Below are 13,676 nucleotides of genomic sequence, written 5' to 3' on the forward strand. Positions count from 1 at the left end.
GGGTGCAGGGGAGTGGGGGGAAGGGGGGGGGTGGATGGCTCAGGCGGTAATGCGAGCAATGGGGAGCAGTGGGGAGTGGCAGATGAAGCTTCGCCTGCTCGCTCGCCCGCCGCTTACTTCCTGCTGTGAGGCCTGGGGTTTGGGGACCCCTGGTTTAGAGGATCTTTTTGGAGAGAGGAAAACATACTGAAATTAGATAGCGGTCATAATGGCACAGCCCTATGAATATATGAAAAACCACTCGATAACACACTTTAAAATGGTGAATTTTATGCATGAGTTATATATGAGTTTTTTAAAAGGTGCACAGCCAAAAGCACTGAGTTACCTTTTATCTCGCACGTGCGCGCGCACGCGTACAGGGGCAGGAGAGGGAAAGAGAGAGAGAGAGACCTAGAGAGCCCGTGAGAGAGACTGTTTCATTTGTCTTAATGAACACATATGAGCAAAATGATATGAAAATGTTCATTTCAATTCTAAAGGGCAATTTGCTGCACTATCAAAGAACAGGGAGATGTTCAGATCAGATTCACAAAACTAATACAAACACAATTATTCCCTTAATGCCATTTCTCTAAATGTTTGATGATAAGTGAATGTATATATATTTTCAGAAGGATATCTACAGTTATATACAGATGGGCACCAGAGTGTAAGACAGAGTGTTTTTTTTGTTTCTGTTTTGTTCCTTTTTTTTTTTTTTTTTTTTTTCCGTACGCAGGCCTCTCACTGTTGTGGCCTCTCCCGTTGCGGAGCACAGGCTCCGGATGCACAGGCCCAGCGGCCATGGCTCGCTCACGGGCCCAGTGGCTCCGCGGCATGTGGGATCTTCCCAGACCGGGGCATGAACCCGTGACCCCTGCATCAGCAGGCAGACTCTCAACCACTGTGCCACCAGGGAGGCCCTGTTTTGTTTCTTTAATGCTGTCTTAACTCAGCTTTGAGGCCCTGACTGGGGGCTGGTCAATTCCCTTAAAAAAGACAGCTCATAAGTCCAAACCCCAGACACCTGACATGTCTCCCCACCCCAGGCCACTCTGCATGGCCCTAATCACTCTGGAGTCAGGCCCCAGACAAAAGGGACAACTCCCAAGCCCAGAGCTCACCCAAACTATTCAAACCAGCCAGGTCACAGGGAGCCCAGGCAACCCAGCTAACTTCATCCCAATTTCCACACGTAAGCTGCTCCCTAGGGCTGCAGCCTGCTGTTGCCTTGTCCCCAGGTATAATTCTCTTCTTGGCCCTGCCTGGTAGCATTCTCTTGTTTGGAGCTGTAGGTCACAGAGTTCTGCCTTTCATCTGAGTATCAGTGTGCTGTATCCCACCATTAAAAATATCTTTAAACCTAGAAAACACCATAGTTACCACTAGAACACTAGAGCAGTAACACTAGGTTGGCACTAGAGCAATAATACTGGAGTAACAGGAGAATATACAGCAGCTAATGACTTCCCACTAAGATCTTGGGGATAAAACAGACGTTCCTCTGTTCTATCTAACCGTTAAAGAAAAGCAAATGCACATATTTAGAAAATTACAATTCTGGTGAAATTGTCTGCTCATTCATTCAACAAATATTGACTGAGCATCTAATATGTACCCAGAAAGACAATGTGCCTGCCTTCAAAGAGTTCATATTCCATTAGGGACAAGAGAAAAACAAATTCAAGATTAAAAAGAAGATAACTAAATCAATAAAAAAGATCACTGCAAAGTGATTATTCCTATGAAATAATGTGAAAGAGTCACTGAGGGAATGGTCCAGGAAAGGGTCTTTGAGGCACAGTCTGAGGTAGAGTCTGAAGGAGAGCGTGAGCCATCCATTTAAGAGCTGGAGTATTCCAGGCAGAAATGAAGTAAGTACGAAAAGGCTCACCAGGCAGGAAAGGGCCTGGCGTGTATGAAAAACTGACAGGAGACCAGCGTGGCTGGAGCACAGCAATGGAGAGAGTGCAACCAACTCTGGAAGGACAGACAGAATCCAGACCATCAGGGCCTTAAGGCCACAGGGTGAAGATTTCAAAGTATATCATCTTCACACCCTATCTGCCTGCAAAACACACACCACACACTTTTTAGAAAACAGCTTCACTGACGTATCTTTGACATACAAAAATTGTATGTATTTAAGGTGTACAACTTGATACCTGGATATATGTACACACCGTAAAAAGATCACCACAATCAAGCTAAGTAACATATCCACCGCTTCTGTGTGGTCACCATTTTTTACGTGCACACACACTTTTAGGAATATGAGCGTCTGCGGGTGTGCTGGGGAGGAGATGCAGTTTGATTCTCCAGTCGCTAGGCTGCCTCAGAATAGCTTTACCTTGTGTAATTAAAGTCACTGAAAATATAAGAGTTGCTACTGTTTGACAGTACAATTACTACTAATGAATAAGGGCAGGATGACACCTATTTGATTATTTGATTATCATATCCCTGTCACCCCTGTCCAAGTGTTGTCATGAAAGAGGAATGCTGTCTGGTAAAAAAGAAAGGGAGGGGAGGAAGGGAAGGAAGGCAGAAAGGAAAAAAGAAAGAAAGACACTGTTACTGTTACTAAAAATAATCAACCACTGCTATGGAACCACCATTCTAAAATGGAAAAGAATATGAGAGCTACTTCCTTCTTTCCCCAAAATCAGAACATCTTATTAAGCGCAAATCATTAACGATTTAAACTCCATTTAAAACTATCTGGAATATCCAATAGGTATTTCAGAATGTGCAGGAAAGCTATGAAATATATATCAAAAAACGAGAGTTTCATGGCAGTTCCTAATTCTAGCACATGTGTTAAAGAGTTTAATGCTGTGAAGTGCTTGGATTTTGTTTCTTAGTGTGAAATCAGTTTTCAGATGAAAAAGACACGTTAGAATTTCAGGCATTTAGCAGACTCTTTTTCTTTGCCTGATAAAGTATTATCAGTTTTTTCAGCGAAGCATACTGTTAGTGAGGAACAGACAGGGCATTCTTTCCCCTCAGTTTACCCAAAACTATATTTATATTCGCTAATGGATATCTGTTTTTATAAATTATTTCATGCTGGGTTCTGCCCCCGACCCTCAAAAAGGAACAAGCCTCAAAAAATAAGGAGACTCAGCATGATCAGCCAGCTTAACTCCATCCTTGATAAGCCTGTCAGTTCAGGAAGGGTGGTCAGAACAGAACTGAGAGTACACACTGTCTGTAGTAAGCTAAAATATGTTGTCCCACGAGAAAAATGCTCTCTGCAACAGTGGACATGTGAATAAAAACCATTCCAAGTATCTTAAAAATCAACTTACCTTACAGTATCTTAATGCTTCCATTAGTGTTAAGAATCCTACAGCTGCTTGTTCATGTATACCAAGAAGTTCTGCAACAAAAAAGTTAGCACTGCATTAGCACATAAATCTGAAAAGCACTTCAGTGTAAATATATATGTAAACATATATATATTCTACACCAAAACTTTTACCCAAAACTATACTTTAAAGCTCAGCATATATTTATTGTTAGGAGTTGATTGTTAGGAGTTCACATCAAGTCATCATGACAGTACTGCTCATTATAAAATACCATTAAATTAGGTAGTGGGTAATGTGATCCTTCAGATGTACATTAAATGTATTTATAAAACTTTATATTCAATGTTAACTTTTGATGGACATTTGATACCATTCCTCTCTCCCATAAACAAACACAAGCAGCATGCTTAAGACTGGGGAAATAAGGATGAATAGAACACAGTAACTGCTTTACAAAGGCTAAGAGCTTATCAAAGGAGGCAGATGAAAATACTTGTGCTCTCTGTTTATATGAACACACACATCCTATAGTAGTATTAAAGCATCTGCTTACTGTGTTAGGGAAGGCGTACACAAGTGGTAACATCTGAGTTGAATCTTGTAGCATATGTAGGAATTTTCCAGGCCAAGAAGAGGATAAGAAGAAAATTCAAAGCAGAGGAAATGGCAAAGAACTATGATAAATCAATGTATCTAAGGGGTGAAGAATTTGTCAAAGCTTCCTTAAAGGTTTCTAGCCTGGGGAACTTGATAAATGGTGATTAACTAAGGGAAAGAATTAAGAAAAAGTAGGTTCTCAAGTGGCGTGAAGAGAGAATATGAGTTTGGTTTTAGACAAGCTAGGATTGAGGCGCCATTAGGACTTCTAGCTAGAGATGGATACACAACTAGAAGTAAGGCTCAGGAACACGGAATAGAAATCAGGGTTGGATGTCAAGTTTGGGGAATCACCTGCATAGAGATGAGAGCTGACATCATGGAAATGGGTAAGAAAGAATAGAAAAAGCATAGAAAATGAAAAGACAGATTATTCCACATGAGAGATGTAACTGTGATGGTAATAAAGTCTTTTCAGACTACAGCTTTCAGCTAAAGTACATCAAGTACCACTATAATAGTAATTTGGATCCACACATATTTCTAAAAAGCATGTTTTTTTCCGGTTAAAAATTATGTCCACTGTAAACACAATGTATATATAACTCTACATCCTTTTTACCATCTGGTTATATATCATCCATTTTCCTATTAGGATATTATGTTTTTCTTATCAATTAATGTAATAATATCAACGTATTTGCTTTTGTTGTGAATATTTTACTGTGTACCCTGAAGTACAACATCCAGATGGTGTAAACCTAGAACTTGTTGCCTAAGCTTTAAGCTTTGTAAATTCAAAATTAACAGAAGGCACGTATACATAGAGTTTGTATTTTTTCACAAACTTCTTACAGGCAGAGAAGACATAGTGATAGTTCCCAAATTTAGGTTATGATCCTTAGGGATGCCTAAGTCCCTTTTAGAGACTACATGAAACCGAAATGATTTACATGAAAAGACGTTAATTGTCTTTTTCACTCTTACTCTCTCATGAGTGTATAGTGGGGTTTTCCAGAGGCTAACTGATACGTTATTTCCCAACAGATTGAATCTATAAACAGATATGAGAATCCAGCTGTCTGCTAATAAACTAGACATTAAAGGGATCTGCAAAATTTTAAAGCAATGTCACTCTTCTTACGAAAGTTTTTTCTTATTTGGGAAGATAGTTTAATTTAAAATATTTATATTTAAAGTAATTTTAAAATGAATACGTCTTTTAAAATTTCTCAGTCTTAATTTTTAACAAAAAACCCAGTGATTATTATTTTCTTATAAACCAAATAAGCGAGAGCTTTTTGGGATCCTCACTACATTTAATAGTGTAAAGGTCATGAGACCAAAAAAATCTGAGAATCGTTGAATTATAGCCTTCAAAGGAAAAAGAGCAGCCCAAACAGGCAGTGATGGTCCTCCACAGCCTTTCGAATTTTTTCCTCCTCTTCCTTCCAAAATGTAAGCAGCACTAAATGTTTTCAAGTTCAAAGAATACATGTTAAGAAACATTTTCACACTTTAATTTCTAAAATCAGTTACCACCACCTAGTGTTACAACTAGATACTACATCATCTATTTCCTTAGAATTGTAAACAAATGTCTAGAATAGTATATTTATAATATCATGCTACTAAATATAGCAAATTAGCTGTTCATAATTCTTGAATAATGAATTGTTCAGATTAGGTCAGTAATCACATGTTTAGGTATGTTGTTTGAATGGTAGCATTTTAAAAATGTGTTAACTCCTATTTCCTTAAACAGGACATGTACTTATAATTTTTATCTTCTTTTGATAGCTAAAGTGCATCATTAAGAATATTTATTGGACAAAGTTGTAATTATAGTGAGGATATACTATCCTCATATTAAAACTTACAGAATTTAGTTATAAGAGACTTCATAAGTCTCAAAGAAGTCTGCTTACATTTGCAGAAAGTTCTAATAATTAAGTCATTACATTTCAGAATTTTCTGTCTAACTTCGTTTTCTTACCCTAGCATTTAAGACTAATCATGGTGATCGTCTACCAACCTTGCCATTCAGTCAGTGGCACTGTACCTAAATGCAGAGTTTTGTATTCCTGAGTTCGCTTCTCTATAGCCTTCTCCTCCACTCCCAACTATCACTTCTCACTACTGTCAGGGTGTCTACAGAAGTCCTTCTTGGGCCTTTCAAACTTGACGCTGACTTGGAAAGCAGATAACTGCACTACATTTATTTAACAAACATGCTCTGGGTGCCGAGTATGCAAACGAACAATGCTAAGCACAGTGTAGGAGTACAAAGGTACCACTGGGAATATGAAGACGAAGAAGCAAAGAGCCTCTCTGCAAACCATGTATCTGATGAGGGGTTAATATCCACAATATATAAGGAACTCCTACAACTCAGCTGCAAAAGACCAAACAACCCAGAAAGCAAAACAAGACGCCAAAACAAAAAAATCTGGGCAAAGGACTTAGACATTTCTCTAAAGAATACATAAAATGGCCAACGGTATATGGAAAGATGCTGAACATCACTGATCATCAGAGACGTGCAAACTGAAACCACAATGTCAGGCTAACCATCCTCAAGAACACAAAAGATAAATGCCGGCGAGGGTGTGTAGAATCTGAATCCTTGTACACTGTTGGTGGGGATCTAAAATGGAAAACAGGATGGAGGTTCCTCAAAATAATTAAAAATAGAACCACCATATGATCCAACAGTTCCACTTCGGTGTATTTAGCCCAAAAGAATGAAATCAGGATCGCAAAGAGATATCTACATTCCCATGCTCACTGCAGCGCTGTTCACAATAGCTGAGAAACTGAAACAACCGAAGTGTCTAGAAAAAAGTGAATGGGTAAAGAAACTGTGCAATATCCATACAATGGAATATTATTCAGGCTTACAAAAGAAGGGACTCTTATTATATGTGCACATGTATGAACCTCGAGGACCTTATGCTAAGCGACATATGCCAGTCACAGAAGGAGAAATACTGCATGATTCCACTTGGATGAGGTTTCTAAAATAGTCAAACTCCTAGAAGCTGAGAGTACAAGGGTGGTTTTGCCAGGAGCTGGGAGGAGGAGATGGGGTGGGGAACTGCTGTTCCACAGACAGAGACTTTCTGTGATGTAAGACGAATAAGTCGTAAATATCTGCTACACAATCTTGTACCTACAGTTAATACCATACTTAAAAATTCGTTACAGGATAGATCTCATGTTAAATGTTCTTACTACAGTTAAAAAAATTCAACCCCTCCACCCCCTCCAAAAACACCAAAGTAGAATGTGGTAAGTGCCATGAAGGCAAAGTGCTCACAGGCAGGATGGATGACCTGCAGCTGTGGGAATCAGGAAGTGCCCCGGGGAAGGGAGGGCACACGAAGTGCGAGCTGAAGGACTGGACAGGCACAGATGCGAGGGATACAGGTCTTCAGGCACAGGGAGCGGCATGAACAAAGAAATGAAAGCAAGTAGCATGATTCTGTTCAAGCACAGGTTCATGATGGCTGAAAACTTAAGCTGGGGTGAGATTATGTAGGGTCCTCGAGTAAGTAAGGTAAAGAATCTATAGTTAAAAATACGGAGAAAAAAAGGACTTGAAGGATGTTAGAATACCTAAAACAAAAAGCAATACAATACAGAAAAAGGCTTGGCTGTCTCACTTATAGGTAAAGGTACATGCCATCTGAGCCATAAACTTTGTGAAATCTATTTTTGAAGTGAGGAGCTTTTTAAAACCCCCTTATTAGCTGTCTGTCGAATTGCTGAGAAGTCAGGTTGCTAGAGAATTGGTGTCTAGCCAGGGTTGCCAGATCTAGCAAATAAAAACAAAGATGCCCAGTTAAATATAAATTTCAGATACAAAATATAATTTTTCAGTATAAGTATATTCCAAATACTGAACGGGACATACTTACACTAAAAATGATTGTTTATTTGAAATTTAAATGGGAGTCCTGCATTTTGTCTGGCAACTTAGTTCCAGCTAACTTAATATATTTTTACAACTAATAGAATTTGGAGAAAAGGAGCACTTCTGACCTTTCCTCACATAAATTCTGATAAACCAAACACGTTTCAAATTTGTATAGCACCTGGCCACTAACTGCAATTCACATTAACTACTTAAAAATATGAAAATTTCAAAATGATCTTAATCTTCAGAGTTTAGATTCTCGTACTGTCTATGTATCTTGAGTCTATCAGCTTTCAATTAACTATGCCTGGAAGGACTGCCATAGTGATTTATATCAAAAGAAAAAAGAAACGAAGAATGTGGGTTTCTGATTTATAAGACCTGACTCTATTTCAATCCCATAAAATGAAGAAAACATTAAAATAAAAATAATCATCAAATAAACATACGAAAGCAATAAATGTACAATACATACAAAAAGAGAGGGTGTGCAAACGCTATGGGATTCGTTTACGAAAGAAAGGAGGCCATGGGAAGACTGATCTATGGGAAAATAAAATCAAAGAAAACCTCAGCTCAAAATACAGGCAACAGTAAAAAGGTAGATATCTGGCAGGTTAATAGGGGCCAGACCACAAAAGGATTTTAAGACCCTGCTAAGAAGTTTGGATTTTATTTTAAGTGCATGGGGAAGCCAGCTATTGAATGGTTTTAAGTGAGAGAATATCATCATCTGATTTACTGTTTAAAATACCGGGCTAGTTACTGCGAAGGACTGAGGCGTGGGCAAGAATGAATTCAGTGATTAGTTCTATTGCAGTTTTATTTGTACTCTATGGCAGAAGCAAAAGCTAGTTTTAATAACTGAGGTAGAATAATGTACATGAATTCAAGAACTATATGATCAAAAATATATACTTTCATTTTAAGATATAAAAAACTATCTAGATGGGAAGACCTAATATTGTAAAGATGTCACTTCTCTAAAACAATACACAAATTTACTGTAAGCTCAAGCAAAATGTTTAGAGATTTCTTAAAACTAGAAATTAAGAAGCTGGAAAAGCATTTAATTGGAATAGATAGTATGGAAAAGACCATTATAAATTTGAAAAAGTACAATATTAGGGAACGTGCTAATAAATACCAAAGTGTATTATATAACTATGTAACAGTGTAGTTTTGGCATAAGAACTCACAAATAGATTAGTGGAATAGAAGACTCCAAAATATGACTCATACCTATGGGAAAATCTGTTATTTGATAAAGCAGGTGTTTCGTATCTGTGGAGAACTGACTGGAATTAGGAAATTCTTTGGGAAAAAGTAAAAAGGTAGATCCCTACCTCATACCACTCATAAATAAATAACCAGATGGATTAACGAGCTAAACATTAAAAAAAAAATAACATCTACAAAAGCATTTGAAGAAAATACTAGAGAGTATTAGTTTTAATCTTGGGTAGGAGAAACATAAAACAGATACAAGGAAAAAATTTAAAAACAAAAGCCGTAACAGAAGAGATCAAATGATTTAATCTCATAAAAATGAAAAGCTTTGGTATATAAAAGATACCAGTGGCAAAGTTAAAGGAGACAGAGAAGGCTGAGAGAAAAATATTTGCAACACAGATTTAACACACAAAGAACGAAGAATTTATAAAGCATCCCTATAAATTGTAAATAAAAGAAAATAAATAACCTCTCCCCCAAAAATGCCAAAAAATAGAAAGAGACAATTCCCAGAAGAAACACTGAAAGTTGAGAAACATATGAAAAGATGGTCAACTGCAGCCTCACTAGGAATCAGAGAAACATGAATCAAAACAGGCTACCAGGTGTCAATAAACTGATGGACAAAATATCAAAGATGGAGAGCTCTGAGTGTTGGCCAGTATGCAGAAAAACAGGAACTCTCCTACATGCTGGAAGCATAAGTTTATACTTCTCTAGTTGGTAAAGCAAATTTTACAAGGTAATTTGGCATTATCTATCAAAGTTTAACAGGTGTTCCTTAAAAGGTTAAATAAACACAGAATTATCATATGACCCAGGATTTTTCACTCCTGGGAAGATGCTAAAGAAAAATAAAAACATATTCTCACAAACATTTGTACATAAATGTTCCTAACCACATTACTCATCACAACCTTGTTTCCACTTGTCCTTGGGCCAAATGTCCATCAACTGATGAACGAAAAAAGAAAACGTGGTATAAAGCATACAATGAAATATTGTTCAATAAAATGGAGCGAAGTGCTGGTACATGCTAAAACATGGATGAACCTTGAAAACATTATGCTAAGTGAAATAAGCTGGTACGGAAGACCAGATATTAAAGACATGATTCTGTTACCAGAAATGTCCAGAACAGGCAAACCTACAGAGACAGGAAGCAGATTAATGGCTGCTAAGGGTTTTGGGGAAGTTACTGCTAATGGGTTCAAGGGGTATTGCGGAGATGATACAAACATTCTAAAATTGATGTGGTGATGGCTGCACAACTCTTAAGAACATAACTAAAACCAGTGACGTGTACATTTTAAATGGGAGATGTGTAAGGTATGTGAATTACATCTCAATAAATCCACTTAGTTAAAAACAAAAAACAAAAAACCCAGAAGCCTAAATTTTGTTAACATACGTTCTGCTTTTAGGAATCTATCCTACAGGAATACTTGAATTTGAACAGAGAGGTATATACAAAAATGTTCACTGCAGAATTGTTTGTAACAGCCAAAAATGGTAGTACCATCTAAACGTTCATAAAAAATAAACTAGGGGCAAAAGACAAACTGGGGAAAAAATGTTTACTACATATATGACAGATCAAGCATTGATATCCTGTATAAATAAAGGTGAGAAAACTGCCCATTTATCTTTCATTGAAACTTCTTGGCCTTTCCTGGATAAACGCGTAATGTCCATTTTCTTTCCCACTGCCAGATTGATGATTATTGCTAGGAAAAAGCCTAATTATAAGCTTTACTGGTTAGATCCACTCTAAATAATTCTATGTAACCTCATCTCAGCTCTTAATTCTGACTGCACGTTTAAAAACTTCTTTCATAATCCATCTTTATATTCCTTCTTACAGTAGTTGATTCAAACTCTTTCTCTCCTTTATATGCCTCTTTCTGTCCACTCATTCTCAGCAACTTCAAACTCTCAAGAGTTCTCCCAATTCAAATCTTGCATATTTCAAAATGCCTTTTTCTTTTCTCAACACATTCTTTCTTCCTGTTTTAGAAGAAGAAGAACTGTGCATCTTTCCAAGGTCACTGTTACTCTTGACTCCATTTACTCTCTCTCCTATTAAAAGCAGTTCCCTTTCTAACAAACAATTTAGGTGACTTCTATCCCTTAAAACTATACCTGTGTATACCATCTCTTGGCCTTATTTTGACCAGGCAGTGAACTCCTGTTTCCATCCTTTCACCAGCAAAATTTCCTTGCTTACACTGCTAAAATATTTACTCCCTATGATATGGCTTCTATCTCAATTGCTCTTTTAATTGCTAAATTCATAGCCTCCCCATAGCCCTCATTCGCCTTGATTGAGGGATACAGCACAGCTCATTCACTAACTCTGTGTCATGGACAAAAATCTTTGGATTAAATTCTCAATCTCAGCTTCCCTCCATAAATGAGGCAAATAACCACCTCTCAGGGCTACTGTGAAACTTAATAAAATAAACTTCTTCCACATCATCCTACGTATTTATTTTCACACTGAAGACTCTGTTAAGTATAGTTTAAGAGGCTGTATATCAAGATGATTAAGTATGCTGGTTGCAGGGAACCAGACTACTGTGGTTGAAATCCCAGCTCTGCTGTTTACTAAACTGTATGGATGAAGCAAGATACTTAATTCGGTGCCTTACTTTCCTTTATTCTATGACCTTCATAGAGTAGTTATAAGAACGAAGTGAGAAAATGGAAAAAAAAAACAGACAGTCATTAAATACTAAGAACAGAGCTTGGCGTTCTTAAGATAATGTGTGTCACTGCTGCATAATGGGCGTTCTTAACAATCGTCAACAGTTGTAACTGCTCTTTAAAGAAAATGAAATACTGAGGAAAAGGATTGTTTTCTGTCACCAAAACATACACAGTGACTTAAAGCTGACTTCCCATGATGTTTCTTTCACGTGTTCATTTATTCATAAACTTTATTTGAAAACCTACTGGTTATTTGTACCTTACCCTCATCTGTCTAATTCATAGCTGAATTCTACAAATTCTACTTTCCTGTAGGCTCTTTCACAGAGGAAGAGTGGTCCAGGAGGAGAATGTACTACGGGGGACTGAGTGCAGGCCTTGGCTATGGTCAAAAGCTGTGTGTGCCTGCCGTTGGACACTGGGCAGATCACTAAATTATCTGAGCCTCAGTTTTCTTACCTGTATATATTGAGGTTGAGAAGATACATATTCAAAACATACTGCTTAGCACAAGGTAACTAAATCCTAGTGGCTCTGTTTCTCTTCCTCTGCCATGCCTATTTCATCTCGTTACCTCCCAGCTGTCTTGACTATGTGCTATAGCTTTCGACTTGTCATCCCATCCCATTCCAATGCATTCTACAAGCTGACAGATTAGTGCTCTTATCTTGTGTCTTACGTTATTGCTCTGTTTAAATATCTTCAATGACTCTCTTCGTAACGTCTGCCAGCTAATGTTTAAACTTCTTCAAATCAAGACCCTCTGGGTTCTTACCCAGCCCTACGTTTGCCATCTTCCCTCCCACTGTCTCCTTCACAGAAGCCAATTCTCTTGTCTCCTCAAACCTGGCTGCACATTAAACTCATCTAAGGGTAATTTTAAAATGATCCATGTCCAGACCCCACTACCTAGAAATTCTAATTTGTTTATTTATTCTCAGCTGGGGCCTGAGCACTGACTTGCTCTTAGGCACCCTAAGTGATAACACAGGGTCGGGATTAAGATGCACTGCTCTAATCAGATTCATCTGTCTCCCTGTTCCTAGAGACACAACCTATATTTTTCCCTCTCTCTCATTCCACGTGGCCCCATTAAAAGGGTAACTCTTACTTTATGGCTCTCCACCTATCCCAAAGGTTTTCTCCTTCCCCTGAATTGTATAACACTTTATTTCAACATGCTTCATTTTACCTCGCACTATAGTTATTTGTGTGCATGTTCCTGTTTTCCTCTTTTGAGGGAAAGCCAAGTTCTTCCCATGGGCCAGCTGAGGCATTTTAGAAATTTAATCTTAGTCTTTACAATCTAACAACCCTCTGAGGAAGATATTACCTCCCTATTAGCCAAGAGAAGTAAAGCAGCTCGCCTAAAGATTTATAAAACTAGTAACTCTTTAATTATAATTTTTCTTTGTATATTACATATATCACAACCTCCTCCCATGTTGTCAGACAGAAAAATATCTAATAAATGCTGAATGAATGTATGGAATTTTATTTTAAGTTTGGTGACTGAAATCAGATTCAACCTTAAGTCAACATTCCTAACGATTAAGGGAAAATGCAAGAAATATACCCCGCCTGTTTTCTTTTCCAAGATAATTATTTCAAAGTTATTGCTTAGTTTTGATATTTAAACTATACTTTTAAAAAAATCCACAGCAAGACAACAGCTTTGAAAGCTAATATTTCAAGAAACAGAAAAGGATGAATTAGTACACATCAAGAACCTAAACTGGAATAATTGACCAATATCCTGTAAAGGAAGTACACAGCATGAAGAAGAGCCTATGGGAGACTTGAGAGACTGACATGCCTTTAACCAGGAGGATTAAATACTTTCAGCTATCAATCAGAATGAGGGCTCAAGAATAGGATGGGTGATGGGCTCAATTACCAAAAAAAAAAAAAAAATAGAGCAA

At 37.6% G+C, this 13,676-nt stretch overlaps 1 protein-coding gene across 1 annotated transcript in view; it reads right to left on the bottom strand.

Annotated features, from left to right (window-relative positions):
* Positions 1–13,676, bottom strand: part of MINDY3 (MINDY lysine 48 deubiquitinase 3) — a 94,567-nt gene that overhangs the window by 53,605 nt on the left and 27,286 nt on the right. Inside the window, exon 9 of the mRNA XM_024750088.1 lies at positions 3,294–3,364. Within this exon, the coding sequence (XP_024605856.1) occupies positions 3,294–3,364 (71 nt within the window). The remainder of the gene's footprint in view (positions 1–3,293; positions 3,365–13,676) is intronic.

The sequence above is a fragment of the Neophocaena asiaeorientalis genome, unplaced genomic scaffold, assembly GCF_003031525.2.
Source record: "Neophocaena asiaeorientalis asiaeorientalis breed wild unplaced genomic scaffold, Neophocaena_asiaeorientalis_V1.1 scaffold4, whole genome shotgun sequence".
Taxonomy (NCBI): Eukaryota; Metazoa; Chordata; class Mammalia; order Artiodactyla; family Phocoenidae; genus Neophocaena; species Neophocaena asiaeorientalis.